Source organism: Saccopteryx leptura, chromosome 3, assembly GCF_036850995.1.
Source record: "Saccopteryx leptura isolate mSacLep1 chromosome 3, mSacLep1_pri_phased_curated, whole genome shotgun sequence".
Taxonomy (NCBI): domain Eukaryota; kingdom Metazoa; phylum Chordata; class Mammalia; order Chiroptera; family Emballonuridae; genus Saccopteryx; species Saccopteryx leptura.
The window spans coordinates 75,875,976-75,892,455 of NC_089505.1; the positions used below are offsets into that span (position 1 = coordinate 75,875,976).

Consider the following 16,480-nt stretch of genomic DNA (forward strand, 5'->3'; position numbering starts at 1 on the left):
CCAGCATGCCCACCAGGGGGCGATGCTCTGCCCATCTGGGGCATCGCTCTGTTGCAACCAGAGCCATTCTAGCACCTGAAGCAGAGGCCATGGAGCCATCCTTAGCGCCGGGCCAACTTTGCTCAATGGAGCCTTGGCTGTGGGAGGGGAAGAGAGAGATAGAGAGGAAGGAGAGGGGGAGGGGTGGAGAAGCATATGGGCGCTTCTCCTGTATGCCCTGGCCGGGAATCGAACCCGGGACTCCTGCACGCCAGGCCGACGCTCTACCACTGAGCCAACCAGCCAGGGCCTATTCAATTAATTTTTATTTTTCCACAAAGTTGACTTTGTTCATACTCAAAACATAAACCATGTATATAGCATGTTGTTACATCACATTCACCAGGAAAATGAGGCCTCACATCTGGCCAGAACTTCTGTTAATAACATTTGTGATTCCTATTTTATCTTGCCTTAGGCCAGATGGTGAATCCTGTGATGACCGGGGCAAGCATGCCCAAAACCGCAGTGATCCACCCCGCAGGACCCATGGCCAGTGCACCTCAGACATGAAGGCCCTATTCACAGAGAAGGCACCCGTTTTCTACCTGCATCTTCTCAAGGTACCAGAGCTCATTCCCGGGTCTCCGGTGGAGGAAGGGCTTAGTGGGCTGGAGTCGCATGAAGACAGTGTGACATTGGTGGCCTAGAGAGAGACACGTGGGGGGACGGCCACCTGAACCCCAGTGCTGAATCACGCTTTGATACCAGGCTTCTCGTTTTAAATAGAAGGACTTGACAGTGTAAAATGGCGTGAAGCCTTGCCCAAGCACAGATTTTTTTTCGTTGGTGCAGTAGGAACCAACACTGACATCAGTTGGTTGCACAAACCCACGCTCTGCCTTGTCCTGTAGGTTAAAGTCCACACCCAGGAGTTTCATAAGAGATGAGTTCAGCCTCATCTGAGCATGGGGGGAAGAAATATTTTTGGAGGTCAGAGGCTTCCACCCCATCCCACTAGCGGGAAGTGTGGGAAGGACTGGAAAGAGATTTCTCTCTTTGCACGAGGACATTGACGTAGCAACCACGAGATGGGCCCTGACGAGCACGTCCTGTGCCCTGTGCCAGCTGCAGGCTCAGTCCTCTCTCTCTCCAGCTCCAGGACGGTGCAGGCTGCAGGGACAGGACATGTCCCCCCGTCCCACCGCCCTGCTGGGCCTCGGTGAGTCCTGGAATGGAGAGACAGCACCCATGGACAGAGGGGTTGGTAGGTGGGGGAGGTGTCTATGTTCCTGCTGAGTCTGAACTGCCGTTTAGGGGACTCACGGTCCCTCCTGGAGGTCTGTCCCTTCAGCTCTGGCCCCAACCATATCTGACCTTAGAAAGTTCAGTCCTGGAAACAGGGACCTGGGTAAGGGGACAGGTTCAGCCTGAGCAGCTGATTGGAAGGGGGTGTGGGAGATTTGTCTCACAATCAGTGCAAGAAGAAGGGTTGTGTCAGAGGTAACGCTAAGGAGGGTGGTTTGGAAATTCTCAGAGGCTGAGCCCACTGCTGCCATCAGGGCTCCTGAGAGCAGCCCCATGAGGACACCGGGCATTGGGCGCTTTCCTCACGAGACCTTCTCTTCCAGTGCTCTGTCTGGGCCACACGATCCACACACAGGACGGTGAGTCTGCCTTTTTATCTAGGTTTACATATATGCTTTATTTTTAAGAATAATATTTATCTTCAGCCAGAATGTGACCCACATCTCTCTCTGTGTCAGGACCCATCTGTGCTCACGCTGTCTGTCTCACTCATCGTCAGAATCCCAGCCTTTCTATCACTGACACAAACAATTTCCCCTCAACCCTGACCTCCTGGGCTGACATCTCCTGTCGCTGGGCTTGGCTAACCCATACTTGGCCATCTGGTCTCAGCTCAGAGCCTCTCCCCTCTGATCCCAGACGAGGTCACCTCAGCCTCCGTCTGTCCTGTGACCCCACTCACCGCAGGGTGTGTGTCACAGCGTGTGGCTGTGGGTTTGCACAGTTCCCTCGTCAGCCCTGTGCTCCCTCTGTACCTGCAGCCCAGGAAGGGGGGACCCTGTGTGAGTGTCTCGTGTGTGTGGAGCTAATGGCACAGGGAGGGTGTCTGCACACGGACAGACAGGAGCTAAGATACAGATGAAGAGTGAGTGGATGAGCGACCGAATGTGTGAGTGGTGACCCTGGGCCAGCACCAGCCTCTGTCGGGGATGGTGTAACTGGGACGTCTTCCTCCTGGTTCAGGGCACAAACCTGCTCTTCCCCCCTCCCAGCCTAGTGAGACACATGGGAGTTCAGGAGCCTCAGGGACAAGGAAACGGAACTAAGCTGAGAGGAAGGTAGAAAATGCAGAGGGACCAGACATGAGGGCTCCATAGAGGATGTGCCCTGGAGTCGGGGGTCCTCACCCACTGGGTCCCATGAGCAGGGCTGGCTGGAGCTCCAGCACAGCCCCCTGGACTTCCAGTGGAGCCTGCAGCCCCCATGAGTCCCCACACCCTCCCCAGCTGCCCCTCTGACCCGGCCCAGATCACTGCCCCCCTCTCAGAGCCCTGCTTCCTGTCCCCACGGGTGACCTGCTCATCCTCATCCTCTGCCTCCCTCCCAGCCCTCTCTGTCCCCTAGACATGGCCGTGGACAGGGAGACTTGCCCAGGGACTCAGCCTGCCTGAGACCTCTTGTGTCACCCTGAGAAAAGCCCAAGATGTGACCATGACTGAGAGTCCTTGTGTCAGTGGGGAAATCCCTCTGCAGTGATGAGAATTCAGGCACCTGGAGTGGGCGTGGGGTGGTCTTTGTGGGAGAGGGAGGTGGAAATGTTCTCAGACTGGGTTGTGGTGATGGCTGCACAGCTGTGTAAGTTGTTAAAGACAGTGACGTGTGCACTTAAACCAGGGGACTGTGATGTGTGTGATGTCCTCACAGTGAACCCTGAGACCCTGCTCTGCTTCCTCCCAGGGGCCCCACCCACACCCTCCATCAGGGCCGAGCCGGTGTCTGTGATCCCTCAGGGACGGCCTGTGACCATCGTGTGCCAGGGCCCCAAACAGGCTGATGTGTTCCGCCTGGAGGACAAGGATGGAAGAACTGCTTATAAAAATGACAAAATTGAGTATCAACGTGGGTCACAGGGGACAGAGGCCAGATTCCGTATCCCCGCCGTGACTGAGCACACTGCTGGGCCTTATCGCTGCCTCTATTCTTTACGTGGAACACACACCTGGTCTCCGCGCAGCGAGCCCCTGGAGCTGAAGGTGACAGGTGAGGACGTGTCCACTCTGCCCTCAGTTTTGCCGCAGGTCCCTGCACCCTGTCCCAGCTGCGTCTCTGTCCTCAGGCTCCCTCTCCTGCTGACCCCCAGCCCTGTGGCCCCCTGCCCTCTGCACAGGTGATCCTCGGCCTTCACACCTGGCTCAGGGCTCGGAGTACTGGTTTTCTCTGGACCCCAGGGTGACAAGGATACTAGCCCAGCCTCAGAGTGGGCACAGAGCTGTCCCTGATGGTCTGGATGGGGAGTGGGCTTCCAGAGACCAGGTGGGGACAGATTGCATTCAAGGGGATATGTGTTCTTTCACTCATGATGGTGTTAAATATTCCTCTCCATGGGCCAGGCTCTGTGGGGCAATGTGTCCCTCGTGTGTGCTCGATCCTTTTTGGCCAAGTCATGTGTTCCTGGAGTCCCTGCCCAGGGCTGGACCACGCTTTTAAGGCATTGAGAAATGAAGCTGTCCTTCCCCTGTGTGTGTTCAGCCCCTGAGATTCCTGAACTCAGGGTCCATCTGCGATGCTTGGACCCCTCTCTATGTCCTCTTTGGGCCTCTGAGGAGCTGCTCTCTGCTGCTCTGTGAGGTCAAGGGGGCCATGGTGGTGGGAGGAGAGAGGAGCTAACACCCCCACACACACCAGAAGAAGGGAGCAGGGTCTCTCCTTGTGTTCTGCCCCTCCCATTTCTCAGGTGTCTGAGGAGTGTCATCTGGGACTGAGTGATGGCAGTTGTGGCCTGTGGGTAGAAACTCAGGGTGGAAAGGACCAGACTTAGTGGGACCCACCCCAGTCAGCCTCCACAGAGCATCAGCCCTTCTTCTGCCCCGTTCACAGGAGCCCCTGGAGTCACCAGGTCCACCCCCAGCACACACACAAAGCCTGTCTCCTCAGCTGGTAGTAGAGACCTCAGCCTGGGGGTGGGGCATGTTTGGGGACCTCTGTGCTGGGGACCAGGATCCAGGGCCCAGCCCTCTGTCCTGGGCTGTGTCAGAGACTGAAGACCACAGCAGGGGGCTGCCACTCACAGAGCATCCCTAATATTCATGACTGTGACATCACTGGCCTGACTCACTAACTGCTAGGAGGGGTGGAGAAGCAGATGGTCGCTTCTGCTGTGTGCCCTGACTGGGAATCAAACCCGGGATGTCCATACACCAGGCCGATGCTCTATCCCCTGAGCTATCCGGACACGACTAAATCACATCATTTTAAGGACAAATTTGTATTTACTATATCATGGTGCACATATTAAGCACATGTTGCATACATACAAATTTAAATTGTGGTAAATGTCACAAAGGGAAGAATTGGCAGCAATGTGTAAGACAGCCGGTAGGGTCCTAGATTGTGGGCCATCACCAACTGCTGACTGAAGGGACCTCAGGGAGGTGAATTGTCCTGCTTTTTGAAAGGGTATTGAGAATTCAGCCCCAGGCAATGTGTCCTCTCTGGTGTTGACCACCCTCCCTTGTGCAAGAGACATTGTCCATGGGGCCACTGACCAGGGGTACCTCAGGGATGAGGCTGTGCTTCCCATAGGTGAGGCCAGCTGTCGCAGTCCAGCCACGACGAGTCTATTACAGGCTCCTCAAATGGGAAAAGGTATGGAATTGAATAAATGATAGACAGAGACTTAAAGATATATACATACAGATGGGTTCGGGAGGATGGCACAGAGAACAGTCTCTACTGTTCCTCAGATGTAACATGGCTGCTCCCAGAAGCGCATAGGTCTTTATTCAGGGGGAAAAAGTGTTCCATTAGCAATTCAATTGTTTCCAAGACAACTCAAAGACAACCTCCACCATACCATTCAAATCTAACTTTACATCAATAAGAAACTAGCTTCTAGCCTGCTCTGGAGAAATTGGGTGAAACAAGTGAGAATCAGGTATAGCTCTTTGTTAAATTAACTAGGCAGGTGAGGTGGGGGGTTGGGCCCAGCACCTCTGTCCCCAAGATATCCAGATTGTAAAAATACCCTGTTTATATTTCGGTCCCCAACAGCCAGCCCCTGAGATGTCCTGGGGTCACAGTTCAGGTGACCACCTCAGAGAGGGGAGGTGAGGAGGAGGGACTTTTTCCTTCGACACTGAACATTGTCACTCCCTGTTCTCTTTGTCCTGCTGTTACTCAGACATCCCCTGGGTCAGTGCCCATGCCCAGGGGGCCCCCCATTATCCAGGCCTGGGAGGTGTCCCCCCAGTTGATGGGAACTTGTGACCCCTCCTGCCCTGGGGTACTGCGGTGGCACAATGGCTGAGCTAGGTGTTGTCAGCCTTCAAAACCCTCTGACCCTGTGGCCATATGAGGTAGGTCCTGCCCACGCTGTTTGTGCCTGGGGACCTGTGGCTTTGTGCTAATGTCCTCAGGTTGGTGGGACATTCCCAGGAGTGTCCAGACCCTCAGACAAACAGAAGCAGAGAGTTCCATCCCCCTGTGCTCACGTCTCCCAGTCCCCTTTGCAGGGTGTCCAGGGGTGACAGCTATACTGAGGGGTGGGAGAAAGAGGGGGGGATGTGGTAGGAGTGAAGACCAGGCTGAGTGGGACAGACAGAGGGGGAGAACTTGGGCTCAGTGCCCCTCCTGCCCCTCACAGGAGCCCTGGAGTCCCCAACTGCCCCCTCCAGAGACCCACCAGGGCTGGGGAGTGGAGACCTTAGCCTAGGGTGCCCTTTCCTCGGGGCTCTGCTGGGGAGTGGGCAGTGGGGTGGGGTCCTGCTTCTCTCATGGAGTGGACACTCTGGACGGTGAAATCTTGTATCCTTGGCAGCAAGAGCCCTGTTAACCCCTGAGATATCTGAGATCTAGGAGGAGAGATTCACCCTAGATCCCTGAGTGAGTTTGATCAAGCAGGCCTGAATTTTGCCACTGTATCAGGTACTGGGGTCCTCTAGTTGACCAGATGTGGGTCCTCGGGGTGTGGAAGCAAGGGTCTTGGGGTGGGGGAGGGGAGGTGTCTGAAGGTCAGGTGTCTGGGAGGTCCCAGTGGAGGGAAGGCCTGTGCTGGCTCCAGAGGCAGGTCACCATGAGAAGGGGACAGAGGCTGCAGGAGTCATTTACTGACCCTTTCTGACTCCTAGGACTGCCCAGTAAAGTCACCATCCCACCCACAGAGACAGGGCCCCAGACAGGTGAGTCACCTGGGCTTGTGCCCAGGGGGAATGCTGGGAGGGACAGGTACTGCCCAGTGGAGAAGGAGCTCCTGCCTCACAGGTCCGGTCTGGGCGGGGTCTTGTCCCCCTGTCTGTGACCCCATGTCCTCTGCTTCCAGCCCCCGCCTCCCGTAATTACACAGTGGGGAACTGTGTCCACATCAGCCTCGCTGCTGCGGTCTTACTGATTCTGATGGCGATTCTGGCGGAAGCTTGGCACAGCCAGCGCAGGTCCCCGCACGCGCCACAGGGATGGAGACAAGACGACACCCATTAGAGAGATTAGACCCCAGGGCCCAAGGCTCACGCTGGAGCCCCTGGAGACTGAGCCCCACCCACACTGTGCGCCACCTGGAGGCTGGTTTCGGGACTGCACTCTGTTCTTGGAAGCGGTGACACAGTTGCCTGTGTGCTCCGTCTCAGGTCGGCAGGGTTTGGCTACAGGTCTGACCCTCACAAAGATCATGGCCCCGCCTTCCTCTGCCCTGGGTCTCCCTTCTCTCAGGGTCTAAGACAGAGGCCGGGTCCTGTAGCCCCTCCCCCACAGCGTCTGTTTTCACCCTCTCTTCCACCTCCGCCCATTTCTGAGGATGCAGGTGCCCAGCTCCGGCCATTTCCTCTGTGCTCACGCCTCTCCCCGTGGTCTCAGTGTCTGGGCTGCCCTCCCAGTCTGACCGTCTGACACCTGCGCTGGGATTTCCTCCCTCCCGCTTTCTCCTCCTGGGTCCCCACCTTCCCGGCTACTTTCCAAGAACCCTGCTGCTCAGGGTCCTTTTTCTCACCCACTCCTGTCACCCGTGGAGCGGCGCCGGCCGCTTTCAGGCACCCCCTTCTCCTGTGCCTGGAAAGGTCTCTGCCTCCTTCTCTATCCTCTTGGGTCTCCACCGGCTTGGATCAAAGGTCAGGGAAAGAGACGCAAACCAAAACCAGTGAGATGTCCCCGCACACCCATCAGGACGACTATGACTGAAAAGGACAGCGGATGAAGGAAAAGTGAGACCTGTCACCGGACGTGGGGCGGAGGGGGCCGTGCGCACGGCTGCTGGGGGTGGAACGCGTGCACGCGCCCTGTGGCCTCCCTCAAACGTAACCCCAGAATTGCCCTGCAGCCCGCAGTCCCGCGGGGACACGCGTGCAGAAAAGTGACAGCATGGTTTCGGTGCATGCACACCCGTGTGCACACCAGCCTGACTCACAGCCGCCCACGTGGACCAAGGGCTCCTGCGGCGTGGAGGAGGGAGTAGACCCCGCGTGTTATAGTCCGGGGACCAGGGGACGCTGGGAAGAAGAGGAACGGATTGTCCCCGAAGCCTCTGGGGGGCACGCAGCCCTGCTGACACCTTGATTTCAGCCCGTGAGGCCCCTTTCGCACCTGCGACCTCCAGAGCCGGAAGATCACACACCGTGCTGCTGTGAGCCACCACCGGGTGCTGACCGGTCACAGCAGAAGCAGGAATCTCACGCACCTGGTGTCTGACACTCTGTGGTCTCAGGACACCCTCAGGCGTCTGGAAACCGGGACAGAGCTTTCCTCAGAAGCCTCTAGTCTCATCCCCGACCTTTCATCCAAACCTCCACCCCCACAAGACCGGAAGTCCGGCCGGCACACCGCGGGGCTGCAGGGGCTGGAGGATGCCCATGACTCTGGGACCCTGGCTGTCCTGTGGCTGGGCTGTAGTGTGCCGGGTCCCTGTGTGGTCAGGACGAAGTGCTCACTCACCTCTCTCTTGCAGAGCAGGGCTGGGCAGGGTGACCCCAGGCCCTCCCCTGTCCCCAGCACAGGCAGGAGACTGTGAGGGGGAGGCTCACTCTGCTCTGAGGTGTCTCCTCTTCAGAAACTGTGCGGACCCCTTGATCCCTCTGTGCTCCTGATTTTGTATTCGTCTCAGGGAGGAAGGGGTTTTTCCAGCACAGGGGCTGCCTGCTGGGTCCCTGCACCCCACTCAGAGCAGGGACTGACTGTCTTCTCTAACAGTGCAGCTCAGCTTCCCAAACGTGGCCACTGAAGGTCCTGGTGGCTTCCTGCGGTGCCTTCTGAGACTTCACAATCATCACCTCTGCCCCATCGTCACCTGTGCCCCAGCGTGCTTTCTAGATCAAAAGGGAACCCTTATGTGAGTTTATGTTTAGGCTTATGTGAGTTTCTCCGGCCCTGGACCAGAAGTCCACCTTGTCTCCAAATTCTTGAGTTTCTTCTGGGATGATACATACTTAGAAAACACATCCTGGGTTACCTGAACTCAGGACTACTGGGGTTTTGTTCCGTATAGACCGCTTAGTATCAGGAAGGGTGCACAGTGTAAATCCACACAGGTATCCCCACCAGGTGTGACATCACAGGATTCACTTATGTTGTACTTGTATCCATTATATAAACACCTCAGGGCTGTGGCCAGTTGCTCAGTGGTAGAGCTTGAGCCTGTGTGTGGATATCCGGGGTTCGAGTACCGGTCAGGGCACACAGGAGGAGTGATCATTTGCTTCTCCACCCCTCCTCCTTCTCTCTCGCTTCTCTCTCTTTCTCTTCCTCTCCCAAAGCTATGCTTCAAACGATTTGAACAAGTTGGTCCCCAGAGCTGAGGATGGCTCTATGACCTCTGCTCAGGTGCTAAAATGGCTCGATGGCTTAACAATAGAACAGTAGCCCCAAAAGAGGCACAGCATTGGCCCCATGGAAATTTGAGGGGTGTTACCAAGATAGGGCGCAGGAGGCAGTCCGTTTCTGTCTCCCTGCCTCTCAATAATAAATTAAATAAATAAATGGGAAAATATTTCAACTGGTACAAACACCTCAATCACTGACTTGTGGAGACCACATATCTTTCCTTGGGCAGCCTCCTCCGCCCACTTAGGAGTGTCTTGGCAGCTGCTGGTTTTGGGCGGGGTCCAGAAGGAGGGACATCTTGGCAATGGGTCCAGGCTGTGCAGCGCCGGGGTTGGGGAACCCCGGAGATCTTATGGTATTCGGAGCACCTGCAGCAGATGAGCTCCTTACACAAGGTCTTAGGGGGGAGCTACCGCTGAACCGCCACACCGACATTTTAGCATCTTGGAGCTACCGCTCTATGTTTCCGCAGACAACTGTGTTCCTTTGTGCAACAGCGTCTGGGTGGTCACCAGGCTGTCGCAGATGCGGTCTTGGCCAAGTCAGCATGAGACATGAGATGTCCATCACGCAACGGAAGCTGATTTCTCACCGTCGCTACAACAGGGCGCGCCCAGCCGTGGTGTGTGTGCAGTGTGGCCGAAGAGGTCCCTGAAGGCACCAGGCTGGTGGAATAATACGCCTCTACCAACGGGCACCTCCTAATCTTCCGCCCCTGTGACTCTGTCACCTCCTGTGGCCACAGGGACTCTGCAGTTGTGACACCGCGAAGGGGGTTGAGATGGGAGCCAACCCTGGAGGATCCAGGGGAGCCCGATGGCATCACAAAGCCCCTAGCAGGGAAAGAGGGAAGCAGGGGAGACAGCACCAAAGAGCTGGGACAAGGGGCCTGGCCTGCAGTGGCGCAGTGGATAGAGCATCAACCTGGAACACTGAGATCGCCGGAGCCAAACTCTGGGCTTGCCTGGTCAAGGCACATGTGGGAGTTGATACTTCTTGCTCCTCCCCCTTTCTTTCGCTCTCTCTTCTCAAAAATGAATAAGTAAAGTCCTAAGAACAATTTTTTTAAAAAGAGAGAGAGAGATGGGACAAGGAAAGCCTCAGATAAAGTGATAGGGCTGCTGGCTTTAAAGATGAGAGAGCGTAAGGAGACCTGGGACAGGGAGGCTTGGAACGTGCCAGCGACATTAAATGCATGCTGACGCCGGATGTTCGGACAGACAGAATAATGAAGCTGCATTGCTTTGACACATTAATTTGTGGGGATTCGTGGAGGAAGCATCCAGAAGCTACTACACTGGACATGTCTTTTTCTTGTTGCGATTGTTATCTTGTTTGCTTTTTTTTTTTTTTTTGGAGGAGGTGATGCAGTTTGGAATTATGTTTTGCTAAACTGAAAATTGGGAGCTGGGACTTTGAGCCTTTGTTATTTGGTGATGTGTCTCTGGGCCCAGCTACATGGCAAATACTCCGTACGTGCTGAGGCTCCGGGCTGCAAAGGAGTTCAGGCCAGTGAAGCAGCGGCCTGTGGGTAGAATGGGGTCTCTGATGTGCTCAGAAGTGTGGGCAGACACCGGCTGCCCACACCAGCCTCGGCCATGAGGAACTGAGAGACTGGCTCCCAGGGCGGAGCCGTGCCTTTCTGGTCGGGCTGCTGATGTGACAACCCCGTGATGGGAAGGACTAGCCTCTGAGGGACCACGTCTTCTGTGTCTGTCTGTTCTGAGGCCCTGTGACCCCTCCATTGGCACCACCAGGACCAGAGACAGGAGATGCCATGACTCCAGTTCTCACAGCCCTGATCTGCCTGGGTGAGAATGAGGGGGAGGGGAAGCCCTGGCTTGGGAGGGACCCGGCCCCAGGGCCAGACCTGCTGTGTCAGGGCCCCAGGACTCAGGAAGCTCTCAGGGTGGGGGACTCAGAAACTGATCTCTCACAGGAACTCTCTTTCAGGGCTGACTGTGGCTCCGAGGACCCAAGCACAAGCAAGTGAGGCTGTCCCCAAGTGTTCCAGGTCCCATTTCTCATCAGAGACAAGAGATTCCCCTTCACCACCATCCCCCCCACACACACACAGGCAGCTGGGGAGCACAGCAGATGGGGCTGACAGGTGGGGGACATCTGAGCTGTTTGGGCTGAGAGCTGGGAACTGGGGGTGGAGAATGTCTTGTGATCCAGTCCCTGATTTTCTTCCAGGGACCATTCCCAGACCCACCCTCTGGGCTGAGCCAGGCTCGGTCATCCCCTGGTGGAGTCCTGTGACCCTCTGGTGTCAGGGGACCCTGACAGCTCTGAAATTCAAGCTGCATAAAGAGGGAATCCCGGAAGTGACGTCACGGAAATGGCGCCGTGAGCAGCGCGTCCGACAGATCTCCCCCAAATCACAACAAATTTATCAACTAGAAACAGGAAAATTTATCTTCGGAGCAAACTGAAAGCAAAAGGACTGTTATCACTCGAATCTGAGAGACGAGGGTGTGGAGGAAGCTACCGCAGGGACGTTCATTCAAGCCGCGAGAAAGTGCGCCTGTGACCCTGCAGACGCCGGCAGGCCTTGACTACCAACAAGACTAAAGCCAATTGTGTGACATTGCCGTAGAACCCCATCAACTGCAAGTCCCTGCCTGGGTGTGGCGCAGGGGCAGGGCCTGGGGTGCAGAGTCGCCGACGGGGAAGAGGGAGAGAGGAGAAGGAGGAAGAGGTCGACATCTCAAAATCAGGAAAAATCCACAGACTTTGCAGCTTGTTCCACTGTTTATTTGGTTTTTTTTGTTTTTTTTTTGTTTGTTTTTTTGTTGTTGTTGTTGTTGTTGTTTGTTCCTTCTATCTTATTGCCTTTATTTCCTCCACCTCAGTCCTTCTATTCTCTGCCCATCTTATGCTTCCCTTTTCTTGAACTACACTACCCATAAGTGTTACATTTTATTTCTCTTCTTCATCCTCACCCTCCTTTGGGGTTATACTCCAGGACACTTAATTCTCACTCTCTCCTCTTTTGTTTTTTTTTGCCTTATTTTGTTTTTTTCTCTTCCTTTTTTATTTCTTCCTTCGTTTTTCTCTTTTTCTTATTTTTTCCTTTCTATTCGTTTTTTCTTTTCTCGTTTTACTTTCCTCCCATTTAATCCTCAATCACGAACAAATTAGTTAATTTGGGACTCAAGGTTTTTTTTGGCTTTGTTTTTCTTTTTCGGTTTTGTTTTTGTTTTTTTTTCTGGTTGGTTTGTTTTTGTGGCATTTTGGGTCCTCCCAACCCAAGGTCTCCATTGTATTTGGTCTTTGCTCCACTTAATACAACGTATTTTTACTTATTATTTTTATTTTTTCTTCTTGATTATTCCTTTTTTTGTCCTTTTTTCTGGTTCCCTCTTGTCCCTCTCATTATATCTCTTGGTTGACCATCACCCGCAGGCAGATCAACTTATGCTTGTCTAAGATTTTCTTCCTTTATTTTATTATTTTTATTTTTATTTTTATTTTTTTTTTATTTTTTTATTTTTTGCCCCCTTGAACTCTTCACCGCAAACCAGGCCCTCCATTATAGGCACGATATTTCCCTGAGGAGGGGAGAGGAGGGAAGGAGAACAAAGAAAAAAAAAAGGGGGAAATAATAAATTATTACTGCTTTTTTTTTGTGGGGTGTTTTACCCTTTGTTTTTTTTTTGTTTTTTTTGTTTTTGTTTTTGTTTTTTGTTTTTTGTTTTTTTTTGTTTGTTTTTTACTTTTTACTCTTTATTAATTCTAATTAGTGCTATCAACAAGACCACCCTCAGATGCCAATAAGAAAGAGGAAATCGAATATTATGGATACAAAAGAAAGAGAGGTAACACAAATAGATGTGGAAAAATCTATGGAGAAAAGACTTAACATATTGGAAGCCTTGGAGCTAAATGACAGAGAATTTAAAATAGAAATCTTAAAAATACTCAGAGATATACAAGAAAACACGGAAAGGCAATATAGGGAGATCAGAAAACAACTCAATGAACACAAAGAATATATTACCAAGGAAATTGAAACTATAAAAACAAATCAAACAGAAATGAAAAACTCAATTCACGAACTGAAAAACGAGGTAACAAGCTTAGCTAGCAGAACAACCCAGATTGAAGATAGGATTAGTGAAATAGAAGACAAACAACTTGAGGCACAACAGAGAGAAGAAGAAAGAGACTCAAAAATAATAAAAAACGAGAAAGCCCTACAGGAATTATCTGACTCCATCAGAAAGAATAACATAAGAATAATAGGTATATCAGAGGGAGAAGAGAAAGAAAATGGAATGGAGAATATACTCAAACAAATAATAGACGAGAACTTCCCAAGCCTGTGGAAAGAACTAAAGCCTCAAATTCAAGAAGCAAACAGAACACCGAGTTTTCTTAACCCCAACAAACCCACTCCAAGGCACATCATAATAAAGATGACACAAACCAATGACAAAGAAAAAATTCTCAAGGCAGCCAGGGAAAAGAAGAGTACAACATATAAAGGAAGGCCTATTAGATTATCATCAGATTTCTCAGCAGAAACTCTACAAGCTAGAAGAGAGTGGACCCCAATATTTAAAGCCCTGAAAGAGAGGAACTTTCAGCCAAGAATACTATACCCATCAAAGCTATCCTTCAAGTATGAAGGAGATATAAAAACATTCACAAATACAGAAAAGATGAGAGAATTTATCACGAGAAAGCCCCCACTCCAGGAAATACTAAAGGGGGTTTTCCAACCAGATTCAAAGAACAAAAGAAAACAACACCACAAGTAACAGCTCCACCAAGAACACAATAAAACCAAACTTAAACTGTGACAACAAAGGAAAAAAAAAGGGGGGGGAGAGAATGGAGATTAACAGTAGCAAAGGACGATGAAGTGCAGAAATACTTATAAGATAGGGTACTACAATGAATATGGTAGGTACCCTTTTCATTACTTAATGGTAACCACCCTAGAAAAAACCACCACAAAAACACATGACTTAAAAAAGGTAGCAACAGAGGAAAGAAGTATGGAACACAAACAAACAGAAACAAATGATAGAAAAACAAAAGAGAAGAATCAAACTAGATACAAAACTAACAGAAAGCAATTTATAAAATGGCAGTAGGGAACCCACAAGTGTCAATAATTACACTAAATGTAAATGGATTAAACTTACCAATAAAAACACACAGAGTAGCAGAATGGATTAAAAAAGAAAATCCAACTATATGCTGCCTACAAGAAACACATCTAAGCAACAAGGATAAAAACAAATTCAAAGTGAAAGGCTGGAAAACAATACTCCAAGCAAACAACACCCAAAAAAAAGCAGGTGTAGCAATACTCATATCTGATAATGCTGACTACAAGACAGAAAAAGTACTCAGAGACAAAAATGGTCACTTCATAATGATTAAGGGGACACTGAATCAAGAAGACATAACAATCCTTAATATATATGCACCAAACCAAGGAGCACCAAAATATATATGACAGCTACTTATTGACCTTAAAACAAAAACTAACAAAAATACAATCATACTTGGAGACCTCAATACTCCGCTGACGGCTCTAGATCGGTCATCCAAACAGAGAATCAATAAAGATATAGTGGCCTTGAACGAAATACTAGAACACCTGGATATGATAGACATCTACAGGACACTTCATCCCAAAGCGACAGAGTATACATTTTTCTCTAGTGTACATGGAACATTCTCAAGAATTGACCATATGTTGGGCTACAAAGACAATATCAGCAAATTTAGAAAAATTGAAATTGTACCAAGCATATTTTCTGATCATAAAGCCTTGAAACTAGAATTCAACTGCAAAAAAGAGGGGGAAAAACCCACAAAAATGTGGAAACTAAACAACATACTTCTAAAAAATGAATGGGTCAAAGAAGAAATAAGCGCAGAGATCAAAAGATACATACAGACAAATGAAAATGAAAATACCACATATCAGAATCTCTGGGATGCAGCAAAAGCAGTAATAAGAGGAAAGTTCATATCACTTCAGGCCTATATGAACAAACAAGAGAGAGCCGAAGTAAACCACTTAACTTCACACCTTAAGGAACTAGAAAAAGAAGAACAAAGACAACCCAAAACCAGCCGAAGAAAGGAGATAATAAAAATCAGAGCAGAAATAAATGAAATAGAGAACAGAAAAACTATAGAAAAAATCAATAAAACAAGGAGCTGGTTCTTTGAAAAGGTCAACAAAATTGACAAACCCTTGGCAAGACTCACCAAGGAAAAAAGGCACAGGACTCAAATAAATAAAATCCAAAATGAAAGAGGAGAGATCACCACAGACATCATAGATATACAAAGAATTATTGTAGAATAATATGAAAAATTATATGCCACCAAATACAACAATCTAGAAGAAATGGATAAATTCCTAGAACAATACAACCTTCCTAGACTGAGTCATGAAGAAGCAGAAAGCCTAAACAGACCAATCAGCAGGGAGGAAATAGAAAAAACTATTAAAAACCTCCCCAAAAATAAAAGTCCAGGCCCAGACGGTTATACTAGTGAATTCTATCAAACATTCAAAGAAGACTTGGTTCCTATTCTACTCAAAGTCTTCCAAAAAATTGAAGAAGAAGCAATACTTCCAAACACATTTTATGAGGCCAACATAACCCTCATACCAAAACCTGGCAAGGATGGCACAAAGAAAGAAAACTACAGACCAATATCTCTAATGAATACAGATGCTAAAATTCTAAACAAAATACTGGCAAACCGAATACAACAACATATTAAAAAAATAATACATCATGATCAAGTGGGATTCATCCCAGAATCTCAAGGATGGTTCAACATACGCAAAACGGTTAACGTAATACACCATATCAACAAAACAAAGAACAAAAACCACATGATCTTATCAATAGATGCAGAAAAGGCTTTTGATAAAATACAACACAATTTTATGTTTAAGACTCTCAACAAAATGGGTATAGAAGGAAAATATCTCAACATGATAAAGGCCATATATGATAAACCATCAGCTAACATCATATTAAATGGCACTAAACTGAAGGCTTTCCCCCTTAAATCAGGAACAAGACAGGGTTGTCCACTCTCTCCACTCTTATTTAACGTGGTGCTAGAAGTTCTGGCCAGAGCAATCAGACAAGACAAAGAAATAAAAGGCATCCATATTGGAAAAGAAGAAGTAAAGGTATCCCTTTTTGCTGATGATATGATCCTATACATCGAAAACCCGAAGGACTCCACAAAAAGATTATTAGAAACAATAAACCAATACAGTAAGGTCGCAGGATACAAAATTAACATACAGAAGTCCATAGCCTTTCTCTATGCCAACAATGAAATATTAGAAAATGAACTCAAAAAAATAATCCCCTTCACGATTGCAACAAAAAAAATAAAATACCTAGGAATAAACATAACAAAGAACGTAAAGGACCTATATAATGAAAATTAC

At 49.8% G+C, this 16,480-nt stretch overlaps 1 protein-coding gene and 1 pseudogene across 1 annotated transcript; both read left to right on the top strand.

The window, feature by feature from the left end:
• LOC136399360 (leukocyte immunoglobulin-like receptor subfamily A member 6) overlaps nt 1-16,480 on the top strand; it is a 58,303-nt pseudogene that overhangs the window by 15,554 nt on the left and 26,269 nt on the right.
• Nucleotides 1,088-9,194, top strand: LOC136399371 (leukocyte-associated immunoglobulin-like receptor 2). The gene is made up of 4 exons (XM_066374461.1): nt 1,088-1,201; nt 2,965-3,267; nt 6,354-6,404; nt 6,545-9,194. The coding sequence occupies exons 1-4, from the start codon at nt 1,168-1,170 to the stop codon at nt 6,700-6,702; spliced, it is 546 nt and encodes a 181-aa protein (XP_066230558.1). The 5' UTR covers nt 1,088-1,167; the 3' UTR covers nt 6,703-9,194.